Source organism: Canis lupus, chromosome 20 (assembly GCF_011100685.1).
Source record: "Canis lupus familiaris isolate Mischka breed German Shepherd chromosome 20, alternate assembly UU_Cfam_GSD_1.0, whole genome shotgun sequence".
Taxonomy (NCBI): Eukaryota; Metazoa; Chordata; class Mammalia; order Carnivora; family Canidae; genus Canis; species Canis lupus.
In genome coordinates this window covers 48,823,868-48,843,982 of record NC_049241.1, presented here as the reverse complement: position 1 = coordinate 48,843,982, position 20,115 = coordinate 48,823,868, and the positions used below count along the sequence as shown (strand labels likewise).

At 58.2% G+C, this 20,115-nt stretch overlaps 1 protein-coding gene and 2 non-coding genes across 7 annotated transcripts; 1 reads left to right on the top strand and 2 right to left on the bottom strand.

The window, feature by feature from the left end:
- The first annotated feature begins 4,647 nt into the window (after window positions 1-4,647).
- Window positions 4,648-4,766, top strand: MIR1199 (microRNA mir-1199). Its single transcript, NR_128727.1, has one exon. It is a non-coding gene; the product is annotated as a microRNA mir-1199 (primary transcript).
- A 4,451-nt stretch (window positions 4,767-9,217) lies between these two features.
- C20H19orf67 lies at window positions 9,218-13,559 on the bottom strand. 5 transcript variants are annotated; one of them, XR_005375064.1, is made up of 6 exons: window positions 13,169-13,559; window positions 12,299-12,443; window positions 12,067-12,167; window positions 11,793-11,915; window positions 11,304-11,438; window positions 9,218-10,975 (listed from the first exon to the last, which is right to left on the bottom strand). It is a non-coding gene; the product is annotated as a chromosome 20 C19orf67 homolog (transcript). The 5 variants fall into 5 exon arrangements; XR_005375063.1 differs by having other exon boundaries at window positions 9,223-10,975; window positions 11,793-11,978; window positions 12,299-12,440; window positions 13,169-13,554; XR_005375062.1 differs by having other exon boundaries at window positions 9,226-10,975; window positions 11,793-11,978; window positions 13,169-13,549.
- A 1,167-nt stretch (window positions 13,560-14,726) lies between these two features.
- Window positions 14,727-17,677, bottom strand: SAMD1 (sterile alpha motif domain containing 1). The gene is made up of 5 exons (XM_038565313.1): window positions 16,679-17,677; window positions 15,963-16,257; window positions 15,777-15,873; window positions 15,569-15,680; window positions 14,727-15,460 (listed from the first exon to the last, which is right to left on the bottom strand). Exons 1-5 carry the CDS (start codon window positions 17,660-17,662, stop codon window positions 15,302-15,304), a joined length of 1,647 nt encoding a protein of 548 aa, XP_038421241.1. The 5' UTR covers window positions 17,663-17,677; the 3' UTR covers window positions 14,727-15,301.
- Window positions 17,678-20,115: the final 2,438 nt, after the last annotated feature.

Below are 20,115 nucleotides of genomic sequence, written 5' to 3'. Positions count from 1 at the left end.
TGAGCCACGTGAGTGAGAGTACAAGCAGGGGGAGGGGCAGGAGAGGGAGAAGCAGACTCCCTGCTGAGCAGGGAGGTGGTGGGCTCATTCCCAGGGCCCCAGGATGATGGGGCTCATTCCCAGGACCCTGGGATCACGACCTGAACTGAAGACCGATGCTCAACAGACTGAGCTACCCAGGCGCCCCAACTCAGCATGTTTTTAAGATCCATCCACAATGTAGTGTGTGTCAGTATTTTACTCTTTTTATGGCTGAATAATGTTCCTTTTTTTTTTCCTAAGATTTTATTTTTTTTAAGTAATCTCTATACTCAATGTGGGGCTCGAACTCACAATCCTGAGATCAAGAGTCGCATGCTCTACCCACTGGACCAACCAGGCACCCCTGAATGATATTCCATTGTATGGATCTACCACATTTTGTTTATCTATTCATGTGTTGATGGACATTTGGGTTGTTTATACCTTTTGGAGGAGAGATGTATTTTTTAAAAAGATTTATTTATTTATTTTAGAGAGTGCTGTGAGAGCCCAACCAAGAGGGGCAGAGGGAGAGGGAAAGAGAATCCCAAGCAGGCTCCACACTGAGCATAGAGGCTAATGTGGGGCTTGATCTCACAACTCTGAGATCAGGACTTGAGCCAAGATCAAGAGTCGGAAGCTCAACCAACTGTGGCACCCAGGCAGTCTGAGAATATATTTTATTTAATTGTTTATAGTTTGATTTTATAACTGTTAAATATTTAGATGTATGGTATGTGGGCTTCCCTTTGTATTCTTGTCCTGTGTGCCACATTGAGGCAAGACTGTTCTATTTTCTTTTTAAGATTTTATTTATTTTTTCATGAGACTCACAGAGAGAGGCAGAGACACAGGCAGAGGGAGAAGCAGGCTCCATGCAGGGAGCCCAACATGGGACTTGATCCAGGACACCAAGATCACACCCTAGGTGGAAGGCAGACGCCAAACTGCTGAGCCACCCAGGGATCCCAAGACTGTTCTATTTATAATTGTCTCTGTCTCCCAAACTCAACTGCACCTTCCAAGTCTGATTTGTTTCTTTCTTCTCAGCACTGGGGTAGGCACCTAGTAAGTATCATTAAATAATTCTTAAGCAACTGTTATGTGCCAGGCACTGTTCTAGGCATGGGGTAGTTGAGTCTAGGGGTGACCAGACAGAAAATGGTATAAGGCAGCTCACTTTTGGTGGTGGTGAGGAGAGAGATAATATACAAATAAAGGCAATTAGTGATGACTCCTGTATAGGGTGGGTTACAGCCAATAGTAGGGTTAGGGTTATGAGGAAGGACTGTGTGTGATGCAGGCTGGGTGACCAGGGACTATTTGTCTAAAAAAGTGATATTTAAGTCAAAACCTGCATAGCAAAAGCCAGCTTTGTGATGAGTCATTCCAAGCAGAGGAAAAGGCAAGTAAGTGCAAAGGGCCTGAGGCAGGAGTGAACTTGGCAGGTCTGAGGGGAGAGAATGGAGGAGTGACAAGAGAGTGTCAAGATGAGATCTTAGAAATGGGTAGGGCCTTCTGGGTCAGAGTAGGGAATTTGGATTTTTTTTTTTTTTTTTTCTGAGTGTGGTGGGAACCACTGGAGGACAGTGAAGTGGCTGGGATGAGGGTTGAGAGAAGTGGACATGTTCAGAATATGTTTTGGAGGCAGAGCCTACAGATCCAACAGCAATCCAATATATGGCTGGATTGGAGCATGGCTGAGAGAAAAGTTGAGGTAGATTCCCAGGTATGGGGCATGAAAAACAGAATAGATAAGTTTCCACACATAGTGAGGAGGAGTAGAGCTGGGGGGATCCGAGAGCTCAGTTTTCACTTTTTTAAAGATTTTATTTATTTATTCATGAGAGGCAGAGACACAGGCAGAGGGAGAAGCAGGCTCCCCACAGGGAGCCCAATGAGGGACTTGAGAGAGAGCTGCTTTTAAAGTGTCCAGTTTGGGGGATCCCTGGGTGGCTCAGGGGTTTAGCGCCTGCCTTTGGCCCAAGGCGCGATCCTGGAGTCCCGGGATTGAGTACCGCATCTGGCTCGCGGCATGGAGCCTGCTTCTCCCTCCTCCTGTGTCTCTGCCTCTCTTTCTCTCTCTCTCTATATATATATGTCTATCATAAATAAATAAAAATAAATAAATCTAAAAAAAAAAAGTGTCCAGTTTGACCTATTTGCTACACTCAGGAGTGTTGGAGATGAGTCTACAACCCAGAGAAGTGCAAGATGATAAATCTGAGACACCAGCACAGAGATGGTGTTTAAAGTAAGGTTGGAATTGGTCAGGGGCTCAGTGCTGGCAGGAGAGATTGTGTTCCCAAACCGAGTAACTGATGAGAACTTAATACAGGGATGCCTGGCTGGCTCAGTGGTTGAACATCTGCCTTTGGCTCAGGGTGTGATCCCCGAGGTCCTGGGATCGAGTACTGCATCAGACTCCTCACAGGGAGCCTGCTTCTCCCTCTGCCTACATCTCTGCCTCTCTCTGTGTGTCTCTCATGAATAAATAAATAAAATCTTTTTTTTTTAAGTTGATTTATAAAGGTGTCAGGAGGTGTTCCTGGCTGGCTTAGTCAGAGAAGTGTGCAACTCCTGATCTCAGAGTTGTGAGTCTGAGCCCCACACTGGGTGTGGAGATTACTAAAATAAATAAATAAACTTAAAAAAAAAAAAAAAAAGACACTCTGGGTTAGCAGCAGTACAGGGGGATGGGGGGTGGTGGTGCTGTTTCCATGCCTTGACCTTGAGACAGGTGTGCAGAGTGGCACCAGCAGTGGGGACACAGGCCGGCAGTGTGGGTTAGAGGGGGCTTAGCATAAACCTGCTGACCTCACTCCCTTCTCTCTCATCAGCCAACCCCACGGGAAGCAGGAGAAAAAGGAAGCCTGTTGCTGCAGGTGAAACAGACGTCTGAGAAGAAATACCTGGGAGGGTCGGAAGGGAACCAGGCGAAGATGGTGCCCCCGGGAGACCAAGAAGCTAACGGAGAGGCAGTCAGGGAGGAATCAGTGACTGGGTCTGACAGATGAAGTCCCTCAGTGTCCTTGGACGGAAAGGGCTCAGTGGCGCGGTGGGGCCAGGAGCCTTGTTGGCACCACCCAGCAGGAACAGGAAGTGAGGCTGTGTACCCCCCCTTCTCTAGGTAACTATATCTTTCTTCCTGGTCACCCCAGAATGGTGGAGTGAGGCCAGAGGGCAGCCTCCGGCCACGATCTGCCGCCAGCTGCAGAGCTTCTCCGTCCCGCGAGCCTGGGTACCTCTGCGGGCCTTTCCAGCCGCCTGGGTCCCAGGGTGACCGCCTTTCAGTCGCAGCCGCTCCGCTAAGCCCGGGCCGCGCTGTGTCCGTCCCTCCCTCTTCCCTCAATCTGGACGCGCACTTGGCCGCGGACGCCAGGCGGCCTTTTCCGGGAGGGGTGAGGGGAGAGCAGCCTCTGGGCTGGAAGCGGCGGGGCACACCTCTCGGAGAGGCCTCGGGGCGCCCAGAAACCCGGAGGGAGCCCGGGGCGCGCCCTGAGAGGGCTCCTGGCGCCCCCTCGAGTCTGAGCCGTCCGCTGCAGGCGTGGAATGTGGATCGACGGCCCCGAGGCCAAGGGCGTCGCTGCCCGGCGGCCTGGGCGGGGCTAGCGAGGCGCCGGAAAGATGGCTTTGGAGGACACCAGCGCCGGAGGGCCAGTGGCTTAAAGGCCCAGCCCAGGGAGGGCACAGTTGGGGGTCAAGCCTCCTGGGAATGGCGGGGACGGGGGGGGGGGCGGAAAGGTGCCAGGGTGGCGCCCCGTGAGTCGGACGGCACCCGGACTTGTCCCCCAGCTGGCGGGCCGAGCGCAGGGAGCCCTCTTACCAGAAGCCTGGTGCCCTGAGCTGACCCGAGGCGCGTCAGAGTGCGAAATGCGCAGCCCGGCGGGGGCGCCCCCGCCCCGAGGGCGGGGCCGGGGCGGGCCGTAGTCGTCCCTGCAGGTGTAGGGGGCGGCGCCCAACCCTGCCCCCGGGGGCCGTTCTCGGAGGGCAGGGGCGGGTCCGAGAAGCGGCCGAGGTAGGCGACGCCTTGGGACCTGCGGGCGGTGACTGTGCCACAGGTGCCGCGCAGGGCACCGCGTCCCCGCTCTGGGCATCAGAACTCCGGCGCTGGAAACTCAGGGTTTCGAGCTGCTCCCAACCCTGGACACCGAGGCCCCCGGGCCGGAGAGCGGAGCCCTGGGGTCGCCCGAAGCGCGGGGCCCCGAGCCCCCCAGGTCAGACAGCGAGGTCCCGGGGCCTGCGGCAGAGCAGGACGGCGGGGTCCCCGGGCCGGGAGGCAAGGTCTCCCTGCCCTCCGCAGAGCAGGGTGTGGAGACCCCTGAGCAAGAGAGCCAAGTCCTTGGGGCACCAGCGGGGCTGGACGCGGAACGCCCCGGGCCGTGCGCAGCTGGGGGTTTTGAGAGCCTCGGGCCTGGCAACGACGACCCCGAGGCGTCTGGAAGCGCGAGGGTGCTCCAGCAGTGTCCTCTTCGGGATCCCGAGACCTCCTCCTCAGGGTCAGGCTCGGAAGCCCTCCTGCAGCGTTTCCTACAGAGCCCCGAGACCCCCCAGCGGGCGCCCGGGGAGCCGCTCATGGAGACGCCCATCGAGCGAGAGATCCGCCGCAGCTGCGAGCGCGAGGAGAGCCTGCGCCGAAGCCGGGGCCTGAGCCCAGGCCGCGCAGGCCGAGAACTCGTCGAGCTGCGTGTGCGGCCGGTGCTCAGCCTGCCGGGTCCCGGCCCCGCGCTCCCGCGCGCTTTGGAGCGCGCGCGGGCGGGCGCGCAGATGCAGCGAGACATCGAGCGTGAGGCCCACCGTCAGGCGGCGCTGGCGCGCCCCGCAGCCCCGGAGCCGTGCGCCCGGCCGCCGCCGCAGCCGCTGGGCGAGCTCAAGCGATTCTTTGAGGCCGCCGGGGGCAGCGGCTCCTCGCCGGCGGCTGAAGGCGGCGCGGGCCCGCGGGGGCTTCCGGATCCCGGAGGCCGGCCGCGCTTGGCCGTGCCCAGCCGGTGCCCGGTGCTGGCCCGCGCCCCGCCGCGGGTCGCGCCGTCGCTGCTGGAGCAGGAGGTGCGCGAGGTGCTTGAGCGCGAGCGGGAGCTGCAGCGCCAGCGGCTCAGCGTCTACGGCACCGCCGACTTCAAGGAGCCCGCGCCCAGCCTCACGGGTAAGCCACGCGCGCCCTGACGCTGGGGACTGTGGGCTCCAGCCGCTCTCACCGACAGTCCAACTCCAGTGGCCTCTCTTCTGGCCCTCAAGGTACCCACGCAGGGCTCCCAGGGTCCTGGGACCCCCCCCACCCCCACCCCTCAACTGTCCGTGCCCTGCCCATCGCTTCTGGGCTGCCCGCTTCCCTGGGTCCACCCCCAACTCGGAATGGTCGCCTCCCGAATCCACCTCACCTAGGCTCCTGGTGGGGAAAGGAGGAGGATTCTAGGAGTCTTTATCGGGTTCCAGGGAACCCCGCCTGAGTTCTGGCACTCCCAGATCCTCCTCTGAATTTAGGGGTTTCCACCTCCCCACCCTGGGTTCGCCTGCCTCCTTCAGGTTGCTCCCTCCTTCAGGATGGAGGCTTCCGTGGGAAGGAGGGTAGACGCCTGTGTGTTTAAGGGGCGCGGCCGGCCTCCTTGGTCCTGGCCGCCTCCAGCTGGTGACAGGAGGGGCAACCCCAGCTGAGCTCCCTTCCCCCGCAGCGAGCAGGGGCGACGGAAAGCTGGCGGTGATCTGGCCTCCCCGCAGGAAGTCATCAGAGAGCGGCCTGGAGCAGGTGGGAGCTCCCTTTCCCCTCTGGCCTCTAGCGCTAGTGGCTCTTCCCTCCCCCCTCCTCCGCGGGCGCCAGGGTGCTGGCTCAAGGAAAATGCACCCCCACGTCCTTGGGAAGTCACTCTGGGCTAGGACGCAAAGTTCTGGGCACGGCCCCGGGGTGAGGAGGCTGCGGCTGTCCCGGGGCCCAAAGCGCCCCACCCTGGGTCCGGGTGTCGCTCCTGCGGGGCGCGGGTGCCTGACGTTGGCCTTCCGTCTGGCCTCCTCTCCCCAGGAGGAGCGGAAGCCTTGAGATGCCAGCAGGCTGGGACCCTCTGCCAGAGGGAACTGGTGGGGGCGCCCAGGAGTGCTCTCGGAATCCACTGAAGGCCTGGAGGGCCCGCGGTCTGCACGCAGGGGAGGATCAAATCGACCAGACCCCCTTGGACATGACTTTGTGAAATTGGCCGGTGTCGTCTATAAAACTGTTAGTCTCCACTGGGAAACACTCTCAATCGGCCGGCGAAACTGTCCAGCTCCTCGCAGTCTAACCGCAAACCCAACTGGCGTCGCCCTCTGGCCTTTACTATTAGAGGGCCAGGGTCACCGCCTGCGCTATCCTCACTCCCCCAATAAAGCCCCCTCTCTCTGGGCAGTACAGGCTGTTTTCCTCTGGGTCCTCTTCGTCTGGGCTGGGGCAGGAGGGCGTCTGGCGGAGGAAGGCCTGAGAAAGCCCAGGAGGCGCCGACCGGAACCCAGAACGTGCCCTTTATCTCCCAGTTCTGGGGCTGCGGCTCTCCCCCGGCCCGACGCGGATCCTGGTGCCCCCTGGCGGCGCGGGCGCGAACTGCGGCGTTCGGACAAATGAGCTCAAGCCCGGCCTTTTCCCAGACTTCGCCAACAACGATTGGTGCCTACGGCATGCATGCCTCGGGCTGGGCGCGGGCTAGACACAGGTGATAAGAGGTTGCTCCTGCTCTGGGGACAGAAACAACAGGTACCCAACAAAGGGGGTGGTGGTGAAGGGTACAAGCTTCTTAGCAAGGCGCACAAGGCCATTTATAATTTGTCCAGCTATGGCAAACCTCACATGCCTGTAGACCCGACAGACATTAGCGGAGGGTGCTAGAAAATGCCTTGTTTCAGCGGGCAGGTAAATGTTCCTCCATATCAGTAGTACTACCAATGAGTGAGCTCAGTGCCATCAGAGCTTCTGACTTCCAAAAGCACGGAGGAAACCCAGCCTTTAAAAGGGGAGCCTGGGTGACTCAGTTAAGAATCTCACTTCAGCTCAGGTTATGATCTCTGGGTCCTGGGATGGAGCCCCATGTCCCACTCTCCACTCAGCAGGGGAGTCTGCTTCTCCCTCTGCTGCTCTCCCTGCTAGTGCATGCTCTCTCTCAAATCTTTTTTTAATTTTTATTTTTTTAAAGATTTTATTCATTCATGAGACACACAGAGAGATTGAGGTAGAGGGAGCCTGATGTGGGACTCGATCCCGATCCTGGGTCTCCAGGATCACAACCTGGGCTGAAGGCGGTGCTAAACTGCTGTGCCACTGGGGCAGCTTTTTTTTTTTTTTTTTTTTTTTTTAAGATTTTATTCACTTGAAACACAGATAGTGAGCAAGCAAGCCTGGGCAGGGAAGAGAGGCAGAGGGAGAAGCAGACTTCCCACTGAACAGGGAGCCTGACTGTGACAACAGGAGAATTGATCCCAGGACCCAGAGATCAAGACCTGAGCCACGCAGGTGCCCCAATAAAATCTTTTTGAAAAAAGAGAGAAATCTACTGAACTTTAAATGTGACTATTTAGAAAACTTTTAAAATTGGGGGTGGGTGGGTGGGTGGGACACAGAAATTGCAACAAGCAACACTTGCTTGCAATACAGCTTGTAGCTGTCATTTGTTAAGCCCTCCTTAATTTCTCTCCCAACCCAAGGGGTTCAAGAGTCTGTGAACACCATAAGTTGAATAAATGTATCTGAACAGTTATATTCCATGATTTCAGGGTACCAGCTTTTTAGGGGTGCATGAGACTCAGAAAAGACCCAGGAATGTTTTTTAATTTAATTTTTTAATGTATTTATTTTTTAAGATTATTTATTTATTCATGAGACATACAGAGAGAGAGAGGCAGAGACATAGGCAGAGGGAGAAGCAGGCTTCCCACAGGACTGACTCAATCCCAGGCCCCTGGGATCATGACCTGAGCCAAAGGCAGACAGAAGCTCAACCACTGAGCCACCCGGGCATTCCCCAGGAATGTTTTAGACTCATTGTTTCAGCTCTTGGATTTGTCCAACTCTGTATGCCCCAGGTCCAGCAACAGTCTTGATTCTACATAAGGAGGACAAGTAGCTGATGAAGAATGAAAGAATGCTCACACAACATGCACCCCAAGAGAAGCTCAGTCCAAAAAGAAACTACTTGATCCCATCATCAGGACACTGAGCACATACTTGATTGTGACTCTGCAGAGAAAGCAAAGATCCAGTGCTGCCAAGGTGGGAAATGGAAACACCCAGAGCTGCTTCTTAATTCCCAGCAGGGGAGCTAAGAACGAAGCCTGTAGAGTGGATTATGTAAGTGTGGACCTCAGTTTCAACCTTTCCTGCAAATTAAAATTACATGAGGCACCCTTATGCCAAGTAAATCAAAATCTGACAGGGAGCTTGGCCTCAGTATTTTTTAAAGCTCTATAGGTGTTTCCTACATGGAGCCAAGTTTGAGAACATCATCACGTAGGGGTAGGTTCGCAGTTCTCAAAGTGTAGTCCTCGGACCAGCAGCATCAGGATGGCTTGAGAACTTGTCACAAACACATTCTTGGGCCCCCACCCCAGACTTAAAAATCAGAACGTCCACACGATTCCATGATAAAGTTGGAGACTCATGAATATAGACAGTTCATGAGCAACAGGATCCAGGAAATCAAGCCTGTTTCCTTCCTCTGCCAGTACTGCCACCATGCATCAGAAACCTTTGGTTTAAGTGGCCTGTGGATTTGCCTTAAGGGTGACAGTCTAGGGGCTCCTGGGTGGCTCAGTGGGTTAAGTGTCTGCCTTTTACTCAGGTCATGATCTTGGAGCCCTGGGATCAAGCCCCATGTCAGGCTCCCTGCTTAGTGGGGAACCTGCTTCTCCCTCTCCCTCTGCTGCTCCCCCTGCTTGTGCTCGCTCGCTCTCAAATAAAAAAATGAAATATTAGGGGAAAAAAGGGGAGACCGTCTAAAGCTGGTCTGAACTGAGATGTGCTGTAAGTGTGAAATACACACCAGGGTGCCTAGGTGGCTCAGTCAGTTAAGGGTCTGCCTTGAACTCAGGTCATGATCTCAGGGTCCTGGAATGGAGCCCCTACTGGGCTCCCTGCTCAGTAGGGAGTCTGCTTCTTGCTCTCCCTCTGCACCTCCCCGCTTGCATTCTCTCTCAAATAAATAAAATCTTAAAAAATATATATATATATACATATACACACACCAGATTTCAAAGACCTAGTGCCCCCAAAACAGAAATAGCTCAATAATTTATTGCACTGATTATATGCTGAAACAGTATTTTGGATATGTTAGGTTAAATAAAAATCACTAAAATTAATGTCATTTTTTTTTACCTCATTTTAAAAAATGTGGTTACTAGGAAGTTTGAAATAACGTATGTGACTTGCATTTGTGGCTCAATTTAAATTTCTATTGAACCAAGCTGAAGAGTCTTACAATGTATGTGTGTAATTCACAGGGGCTAACACAGTATGAGGGAGTTTCAGAAACCCCTTTAACTCATTCAGATTAAACAATCCTTGAAGTCAGAAACTGTACACACACACACGGCCCCCTAAAAAAGACCAAGGGTTTTGCTTTCCGATCCTGATTCATTTTACTTCACACGTCTCTTTTTGTCATCTTAAACAGGGGCTTACAATACTGTGTGCCAGGTAAGCGAGTTTTAGGTAAGCGAGTGCTTTGCTCAAAAGGGTCAAGGTTAGGTCTCTGCTCCCACTCAAAAAAAGCTGCAAGGAACGAAAAGGTACGACTTAAAGGAGGGGTACCTCGCAGATGAGTGACAGCGGGTCAGGAAGGCCACCCTTCCTCTCGCAAGGGACCAGCTGCAATCGCAAAGACCCAGTTCAGGTTCGAGCTCCGCCACTTGCTCGCCGGAGCTTTGAGCAGGTGAGTTCACCTCTCCCAACCTGGGTCTCCTTTCCAGTCCAAGGTCGGAGCTACGCTTAGAGATCCCAACTTGGAGATCCTTACGGCTTTCCCACCCGCCAGCGCCCCGGACACCCCGCGGTGTAGGACGACCTGCCCGCTCCACGATCCAAAAGCTGCAAGAGGAAGGTTCGACTCCGGCCTTTAGGAAACTGATCCCGGGCCCTTTCCGGGGGCACGTCGGGAAATATAGTCTTTTCGGTAAAAAAGTCACTTCCGGGTCAAAATACGAGAGTGGGCGTGGCTCCGGGGTCCCTTCCCCCATTGGGCGTTGAATTTCCCGGCTACCCAAAACTTGCGGTTTTTTGGGTTCCGGTTGTTGACAGGCGCTGCTACTTCCCTTTTAGCTTCATGTGCGCCTCTGCGCATGCCCCGTGTGCTTGTCCGCCAGTCGAGGGGACTTCGTTTTTGTTTCAAAGACTACATTTCCCAGAAGGCCGCGCGAGTGGGCGGGGCTCCTCGCCCCAAGGGGTGGGGCGCGGCACTCGGAGCGGACGCTGAGCCTGTGACCTCTTTCTTTCTTTTATTTAACGCAAAACTGGTGTGTCCACGCGCAGTGCTCCGCGGCCGGGCCGGACCCGGCGCGGACTGGCCAGCTCGGCCCGGCCCTTTGGAAGGCGAGGCCGAGGTGCCCTGGGAGAACGAGTGAGCCCCTCCCCTGCTCCCTCTCCTGGAGTTTGGAACTGTCAAGCTCCAGCTCCCATCCTCTCTCCAGGCTCAAGACCCCTGCGCGGCCCACGCCGCGGGCCCGGCCGCGCTCGGGGGCCGGGCCGGGCCTGCCTGGCCGGTGAGAATCTGCACCAGCAGGTCGGTGGCCAGCATGTGCGAGGGCTCCTCGAAGCCGATGGTCAGCAGCTGCTGGTAGTCTCCCGGCGGCTGCGGGCACAAAATCCTGGGGGCCAGGACAGACAGGCCTGGACGTGAGCGCCCCCTGCTCCTCGGGAGCCCCTCCCCTCGAGTGAGAGGCTGTGGCTGAAAGAGGCTTTGTTTCAGCTGGGGGTGGGAAGAACCCTGGGGGGAAAGTGGTTTCCCTGTTGAGGAGAAACCTAGAGGGTAATGGCTCTGGGAGGCTGCACGACTCTATCCCTGGCCTGGCCTATCTATCACCCAGCTGCTGTGTGTCCTTAGGCAGGTAACTTAACCTCTCTGAGCACCTGTTTACTTCTTTGTAAGATGGGGCTTGTAGCACAGACTTAAATGGGTTGTGACACAAGTCTGCATAAAGCACTTTTCAGGGCACAATAAAATGCTATCCTTATTACCAAGGGAAACAATGTTGGGAGAAGTGGATGGTCTTTGGTGGGGTTCCGCCCCTCCCTCCAGGCCGCAAACCTACTTTGCCATCACCCTAGCTCCTACCATGAATAAAGGTCATCCTCCGCAGGTCCCAGCGGCACCCAGCGGCCAATGGACCACAGCTTCTGGATCTGGGGGCACGAATTGGCCGGGCTCTTGCCTGTGTCTTCCCATGTATCTCGATAGCACAGGAAGTAGCTGGGAGGGGAGGGGGCATCAGTTAAGAATGAGCAGTTAACTAGCTTCTGTTGAGGGCTTTGAATTTGGGAGCAAGTGGAAACTCATCAGAATTTGCCCTCAAATTCTCAGGTAGGGATGTAGCTCAATATTGAGGCCTTTTCTCCCTGCTAGCCTACTTTTAAGATGAGGATTTTTATTTTAATGGAAGGGTGATTTTTTAAGGTGGGATGGCCTTTCAAAGAGCTTTGGTTTCCTGCTTGGCTTTCCGTGGTGGTGGTGGTGGTGGTGGTGGTGGTGGTGGTGGTGGTTCAGAGGCCCACACTGGCATTCTGCAAAGAGAGGGGAGAATTTTGGTTTTATAAGGGCACTCACTAATCCACATGGGAATCTTGCCCCCTGCCACTGGGCTCTGGGGTGGTTTCCAGGTTCCATCGCATCTTCTTATAGAGGTATCGGGGGAAGCGGCTGGCGGTGTAGGCGGCTGGGGCACAGTATCTGAAGATGGACACTTCATGGGAAGGGCTGATGGAGAACCTCCCACAGAAGAAACAGGAGATGCTGACAGTAGACAGGAGAGTGGGGGAATGAGGCAGGGCTCTGGACTCCACCCTCTCTCCACCCCCATTCCAGTCTCCTACCCTTTTACCTTAGGGGGTCAGTCTCCTCCAGGTCCACGAACCCAAAGGAGGCATACATGAGGACCAGCTGTTCCAGGCGCAGGGTCAGCTGTTGGGATATCTCCAACAGCTGCATGGAAGAAGGGGCATAATGAGATTAGCTGGCCTGCCAGGATCGCCCTCCCCCCACCATCTCCCACTCCTGAGGTTCTGATGAAAAGGGCATGGGGTCTAGGAAACCCTAGACCCCCTTTTACACACCCCCTTTCGGACCAGCTCCTGCAGGGCTCCGTAGATGGGGGGCACACTCCGTGCAGCTGCCTCCAGGTAGAGAAAGTAGGGCTCACACATCTGTAAGAAGGTGGGCATGGCCTTGGCCAGCTGTTCCTTCTGCACGCGGTCCCTGCTAAATAGAAAAGGAGGCCTTTGCCTGGAGTCCATTCCATTCTATTCACTGCCGACTTGTACCCCTAGCCTGGACCCCCTATTAAAAATTCCCCCTGTGCCAGGCCTTTCTCAGAATATCTTCCAGGATCATTTGCATCAAAACCATTGGGAACACTTGTTAAGATGCTGACACCTGAATTCTGCAACTGACTTTCACTCAAAATTTCCTGTAGGGTGGAGCCCAGAAATCTAGGGTTTAAACAGCCTCCCAGAGGATTCCAATGGATACTGGAAATGTGAGAATTACAGCCCCTTTCCCCCTGGGCTGGGAATCATGCTATCCCTTGGGGGTTTCAGTGTGTGTGTGTGTGTGTGTGTGTGTGTGTGTGTGTGTGTCTCACACTGGTAGCCCATGGGCCAAATCTGGCACAGATTGGTTTTGTTTAGCTTGCCCAGGGTTCAAAATATAAGCCAACAGTTAAAAAACTGGGAGAAAAGTCCTCGTGAATTGGCAGCCCCTGGGGGCCACATAATAGCAGGTGCTCCCTAACCCCGAATTTCTACATAGTCCTCATCACTCTTCGAAATGGGATCCCCAATCAACGAGCTTCGTTTACTGTCTCTGGTTTCTGATGCTTTTGAGTTTGGGAACCTAGCGTGTGTTGCTTGTACTGTTACCCTCTCCTCAGTCTCCTCAGGTAACTCAGTTACCCTCTCGGGAGCTAGGACCCCGTCCAGCATCACCTGTAAAGTAAGTAGCTCTGGAAATCATCTGCCTTCTTGAGCAGGTAGCGGAGCTGTTCCGTGATGGGGCTGAACATGGTGTCCAAGGGGAGGCGAGGCGGGGCGGGCCCCGGGGCCAGAGGCTCGGGGGAAGGAGTAGCGGTAGAGGCCTCCTGCAGCTGCCCCTGGACGTCCTCCGGTTCCGCCTCCGGTGGATCCCCAGGTCCGCCAGGGGACGCCAACCAGGAGGCGTCTCCGCAGAGCTGCGCCCCAGCTTCCAAGTCGTCCGGGGGCGGTGTTTCCCCAGGGCCCGGGGGGAGCGGCTCCACGAACCACTGCTCGGTAGCCATCGTGGGGTCGCCGGCGAGGACCGCCGCGCTTTAAGCCTCCGGCGCTCACGTTGGCCGCGGGTTCGACCCCGCCCCGGGAAGCTCGGACTTGCCGGCGCTGGGAACGCGGCCCCTCCGACGCGCCCCTGCCTCGACCTCTCTGCCGGCGCGGCGCCGCGCGGAGGGAGTTCGCCTCGTTTGAATTTCAGCAGGCGGGAGGGGCGCGCCGCTCCGGTTCGCGCTGCGCGCCCGGGGGGCCCCCGCGCACATGCGCGCTCCCGGAACCTGGCTGTCTGGGGGCGGGGGGGGGCGCGCGTCCGAGAGAGGCGACCTGGGCGGGTGCTGGCGCGGCCCTGTCCTGGGGTGCGGCCCGGGGGCCAACACCTTTCTCTCTCCTAGGCTGCTTCCTAGGGAAGAGGGGTCTTTACCGAACCTCCAAACCCGGGGCGCAGGTACATAAAGGGGGGGACACCCCGGCCTCAGAACCTGACTCTGGCCCCAGAATCTGTATATATATATATATAAAAAAAACAAAAAACAAAAAAAACAAACCCAAACTCTAATGGAGTTGAGAAACTGCATTAGAACTTAGTAGGGACTTGTGAGGTCAGTAGCTGTTTCAACTAACAATACTTAAAATCTCCATTTGGAAAAACGTGCCTGTCCCAGGATCTCATCCCTTCTAGTTCTTCTGTTGGCGAGGACCGCGAAGCCTGGAGACCCTACACGGGCCCAGAACAGACCCCTGTATTATAGACTAGATTCTTGGTGGCATGCCAAGGCTGACAGACATACAGCCACGAAGCCAAGTGCATTTACACTTAAAAAGACTCTGGGTAAAGAGCTCAGACAGGTGTCCGACCCCACCCTGTGTGACCCTGAGCAAGCATCCTTGCTGTGCTGAGCCAGTTGCCTCTTCCAGAAAGTGGGTTTTTTTATGAGCTCTCTGCCTCATAGGGCTGCAGACAGAACGACTGAGAAAATGCTCGTAAAGCCGAGTTAAACTGCTGGTCATTCAAATATTTGAGTGCCTACTGTGTGCCTGGGTACTGCTCTGAGCGTGGGGAGATGACCCAACTGAGCAAAGATCCCTGCTCTCCCTGAGCACTTCTTGTCCTAGCAGGCTGTGGGGCAGCCTCATGCACTACCTGTCTTTCTCCTCAATGGTCTTAACTCTAGCCCCTCCCAGGAGGCTGCTATAGCTCTTCCTGCCCCTCCCCCACTCCATTCATAAAACTCAACTCCTGGCATTTTTTTTTAAAACTTTATTTAAAAAACCTTCGGTGCAATATTAAAAAGCAATACAGCCAGCTGGAGCGACAACCAACAGAAAGAAAGGAGAGGGTTAGGGAAGACCCAGGGACCCCACCCCAGCTGTTCCCAGGGGCTGGAGGCCAGAGGCAGACTGGGATAGGGCATGGGTGGTGGGGGAGAGAAGAAAGGCCACCCATCAAAATGAACAGGTAAAACAGAACATTTATATAGGAAACATCTGGGTGAACTGAAGAGGATCTAGGGTAGATAGGAAGCCCCCACTTTTTTTTTTTTTTTTCCAAAAATGTCCTAGACTTGGGGGGAGGGCTGGCCTCCTGGGATGAAATGAGCAGGCCCTGTCCCACCCCACACTCCTCTATTATGGAGTACAGGATGTGCTGGGGGCCAAATGTGTGTATGCTAGGAAAACACAGGGAAGAGATGAGAAGGGAGGAACGCCCCCTCACTGGAATCTGTTGAGGGCTGAGTGTCCCCATCCAGCTCCTGGACTCTGGGGGTCTTGGGTGAGATGGGGGCTGGAATGGGCTGGGGCAGAGGGGAGGCTGGGCGCTCAGCCTAGAAAGCCATCGGGGTCGTCATCCTCAAAGTGGCCTTGCTGTAGCACCTTGATGTGGTGCTCGTAGATTTTCAGGGCTGGGCCCAGGCGGATGGACAGGCCAGTCAGCACATCTGTGCGCTGCATGAGCAGCAAAGACTTGCCATCAATTTCCTGGGTGGGACAGAGAGAACGAGCGAGCAGGGTCACAGCAGGGTCAGAGCAGATGCCCTCCCACTGAAGCCCTGGAATAGAGGGGTACACTGAGAGATGGGAACTCGCCTGCTCTTGGAAAGCTGTTGCCTGCTCCGGGAAGCCGGCCTCGGTGAAGTACTCGACCACATCCATCACCGTCCACTCGACAGGGTCAGCCGGCTTCTCTTTGCGCCCAGAACTGTGTCAGAACAGACGCAAGCAGTGAGCTGCGATCCTCCCGGTTCTGTTACACACATGTAGGCAACACCCCCATGGCTCAAATACCCCAACTTACGGACAGCCAAAGGGGGTTCCATCAGCCCCGGGCAGGGCTGGTTTTCCTGGGGGCAAAGGCACAGGGGATGGGGAGTCGGGCCCAGTGGCAGCAGAGGCTAGGAGAGAAAACACGTACGCCTATGGCTTTGTCTTGGGGTTCAGTTCCTCCCCACCAGGCAACACCCTTCAACTCAGAGATCCCTACCTGACCCCCCCTCCTTATTCATGGCTGCCATGGAGAACACTTGGCGGGTACCACTGCCCGGTGCCGGCCCCCGGCCTTCATCCTGGCCCTGGTGGGGTCCACAGGGCGTCCACTCCTTGACCCTCTCCTTGGCACTCTGAGGGCCTCGCTCGCCATTAAGCTGGTGGTGCTGGGCACCTGCTGGACGGTCACCCTCAGGCACCTCCGAGCCCTCGGACACATCATCTTCCTCATCCTCATCTTCGTCGTCTTCTTCCTCCTCTTCCTTCTCAAGCACTCGCTCTTCTCCACCTCTCTGGTGCCCGGGAGAGAGGCGGGAAAGGTTAGTGGCTGTTCTGGCCCCGGGCCCAGACCCTGCGATCCAGGAGCGAGTGGTGTGCTTAACACCCACCTTTAATATCAACACGGACTAACTTTTACGCATTCAGTCCGTGCCAGGCTCTGTGTTAATAAAGCCCTCAGTAGCCAAATCTCACTAAACTCGCTCAACAACCTCAAGGGGTCGCTACTGCTATTAAGTCGCTTTCTACAAGCGGAGGAAACTGAGGCTCGGCAAGATTAAGTCACTTGCCAAGGTCACCAGGCGCCGAACCCGCAGGAAAGACGCGAAGAGCCAGGGCCGCCCGCCACCCGGTTCCTCCCGGGACTCGCGCCCCGCCACCAACTTCGCCCGCACCTGCCTACCGCGCGGCACCCCCCTTCCCCAGCGCGCTCACCTTGCTCCGCGACGCGCGGGCGCTGGCGGCCGGCGGCGCCCGTCCGGGCCTGTCCCCGCGGGGCAGCGCGAGCGCTCCGAGGCGGGTGCGCTCCAGGCGGCCCCGCGCTGCCGCCTCTTCCTCCAGCAGCCCCTGCACGCGGCCGCGGGTCAGGCGGCCGCCGGCGCCGCCGCTGCCCCCGAGGTAGCGCACGACTTCCCGCAGGCTCACGGGCCGCGCCGGGCCGCCGGCCCGCGCCGCGCCCCCCTCCGGCGGCTGCTGTGGCTGCGGCGGCGGCGGCTGCTGCTGCTGTGGCGGCGCCGGCGGCTGTGGCGGCGGCGGCGGCAGCGGCGGCTCCCGGGCGGCGACGGCGGGCGGGGGGGCGCGGCGCGGGCCGGCCGGGGGCGCCACTGCCGGAGGAGCGGCGGGCGCGGGCGGCGGCGCGGCCAGGGGCGCGGCCCGCTGCGCGCGGGGGCCCGGCTGCGCGGGGCCGGGCGAGGGGGGCGCTGTGGCGGCGGCGGCGGCGGCCGCGCGGGGCGCCCGGGCCGGGGCGGTGGCGGCGACGGGCGCGGGCGGTGGCGGCGGGGCGGGCGTGGGCGGCGGCGCGGCGGCGGCGGCAGCGGCGGCGGCGGCGGCGGCGGCGGCGGCGGGGCCCCCGCGGGGGGCGCGCGGCGGGGCCGGCGGGGTGGCTCCGCGCCGGGGCGGCTGGACGCGCGCCGCGTTGCGGTACGAGATGCTCCCCTTGTAGCTGACCCGGAGCACGGCGCGCTGCTGGATCAGTTTCTCGAGCTCGGCGCGCGTGCGCTCCGGCTCCGGGCCGTGCCGCCGCCGCACCATCCGGCAGATGCGCTCCAGGTCCGGCCGCGCCTTGCGCGAGCGCAGCGAGTCGATGGTGTCCAGGATCCACTCTTGGTAGTGCGGGGAAGCGGCGGACGACGAGGCAGCGGCCGCCGTGGTGGCGGCCGCCGCCGTCTCCGGCGGGGGTAGGGCCGGGGGCCCCGCCATGCCTCCCGCCCGGCCCGGCTGCACCGTGCGCGCTGCCTCCCTCCCAGCGCGGCGCCCCCCTCCCCGGCTCCCCTCCCTCCGCCGCTGCCCGCCTCCTCCGCCTCCCCCCCCGGGGGGCGCAGCGCCTCGGCGGAGCGGCGGCGGCGCTGCTGTTTCTTTGCAAAAAAAAAAAAAAAAAAAAAAAAAAAAGCGAGAGAGAGGGAGCGAGAGAGAGAAAAAACAGTGAGAGAGAAAGAAAAGAGAGAAAAAAATATGCACACACTCACTCACTCGCACGCACGCACACACAGACCCGCTTCTGCTGGGCGCGCGCGGGGCCGGGGATGCGAGGAGGGAGGAGGGGAGCGCGGCGCGGCCGGCCCCTCCCCGCCGCCGCCGCCGCCGCACGCGCGCCCTGCGCCCGGGACACTCCGGCCCCCCTTCCTTCCCTCCCTCCCTCCCTCCTCCCCGCCGCCCGCCTTCCTCCCTCCCACCCCCACGCGCCCGCTTTTAAGGTGGAGCCCGGGCCCCCCGCCCGCCCCCTTTACCCTGCGCTCTCGCTCACTCTGGCTCGCTCCGGCCCCCCCTTACAACTCCCGCGCGCTTTTTAAGGAGGCGCCGTGGAGTTGGCGCCGGGGCGGGGGCGGGGGAAAGCGGCGGGCGGGGGAGGGGGAGGGGAGCGCCGGGGGGAGGGGAGAGGGGGCGGGCGGGGCGGGCGGGCGGCGCTCGGCCGCCCTCCAGCCATTGGGCGCGGGACCCAGACGTCCCCGGCGCCCAGCCCCCCTCTCCACGCCTCCCCGGCGCGCTCCGCTCTCGGGACCGCACTTACCGGGAACTCGCCGCCCGCGGGCCGGGCCGCTGCGCTTGCCGAGCGCCGCGGGGACCCTCGGACTGTCGCCGCCCCCGCGCCCCAAAGGCGCGCTTGGCCCCGCGCTCCGCGCCGAGGTTGCGGGGAGGGGGGCGCGCACGGTCCCCCCCACCCTCTACCCCCCCTGCCAGGGCCGCCCCCGCCGCCGCTCGGCCTCCCGGCGCGCCGGCCCCAGCGCCTCCCTAGAGCGCCCTCTCGGCCGAGGGCTGGACGCCGAGGGGGCGCGCCGCAGATTCGGGGACCCCGAATCCAGGGTCAAAGGGCAGTTTGGCGCCCCCTTCTCCTGCGGGGGGGTGGGTAGTGGCGGAATTCTGGCCAAACCCGGCTTTACAGGGACTCCAGGCCAGATCCTGATTAGCCAGGACGTTGGGGTCCGAAATTCTCTGTCCAAACCCCCGGGGGTATGTGGGTGGGTGACCAAAGTCGGGAACACCAGCGACACTTTTTTTTTTAAACAAAACTTTATTGGTAATAGTTTTCAAATATGTTTACAACAGCACACTGTTCAAGAGGAAGTCGCGTCCTTCGCAGCACACAGGTTGAATCGCCCCCGTGCCCACCCGGGGCCCCACCCCAGGCCTGAGAGCTCCTCCTGGATGGGGAGAAGTTATGAGAGGGACAAATATGGGGATGAATGGGGGTGGCTCCCCACTTTTCTGTTCAGAGAGAAAAAAGCACAAATGGGGGGAGGAGAAGGGGTGATGGACAGCTGACAGCTAAGCAGAGGAGGAGCGCCCAGGATGGGGGGGAAGGGGACGGAGGCTGCTGGGTGAATAAAATGGGCAGCCCCTCCCTAGCAACCCTGGCCTTGAACCCGGGACATGAGGGGGAGGAGGGCTTTGCCTTCTTTTTTTGGGGGGGGGGTTGCCTTCCCAACTGAGCTGAGGAGGCTGGGCATTAAAATCTAGCTCAGAATAAAATTAGAGTTTAGGGGGAGTGCTGGTGGGAGGAAAGACCCTGGGCTTGGAGCTCCCCTTCTATCTTTTCGGGGGACAACTCCTCTTTGGCAGGGACAGGGGCAGCTGCTTTCTTTGTCTCGGCCAGAAGCCCAAGGGTGAAGAAAGGTCTGTTGGGGCGGAAGGGGACAGGGGCTTCCTAAAGGGGCTGAGACCCTTCGAGGCTTGCCAGGGGACCCCCTGGGTTGGGGGGAGGTGGGCAGAGGAGCAGAGTAGATTAGCAGCTTGGGGCGGAGGTTTGAACCCCAGCTCCTTCCTTTACAAATTCAGTCTGCTTCCTAGCCTTGTTAAAATGGATTTGGGAAAGGGGGGGGCTGGGAGGGGTAGGGGTAGAGGAAGGGGGGGAGGCACTGGTGGAACTTAAATAAGATTATCTTTTTTTTTTTTTTTTTCTTTTTTAAATTCTAGCAAGCAGCCCACTGAAGAGGTCACTAAAATCTCTCCTTTCCAGGCACCACTGCTCTGAAGAGAAGGCTGGTCTTTCCTTCATTTGCCCTTAGTGGGTGATGCCTGTGTTCAGGGGAGGTGGGGATGGAGTTAAGTTTGGGCCCCTCTTTCCACACCCTGTCCCTGAATATGCCAGCAAGACATGGTCTGACTGGAACTCAGAAACTCATTTAAAACAGGCAGAAGTGGGCTGGGTGGTGGGC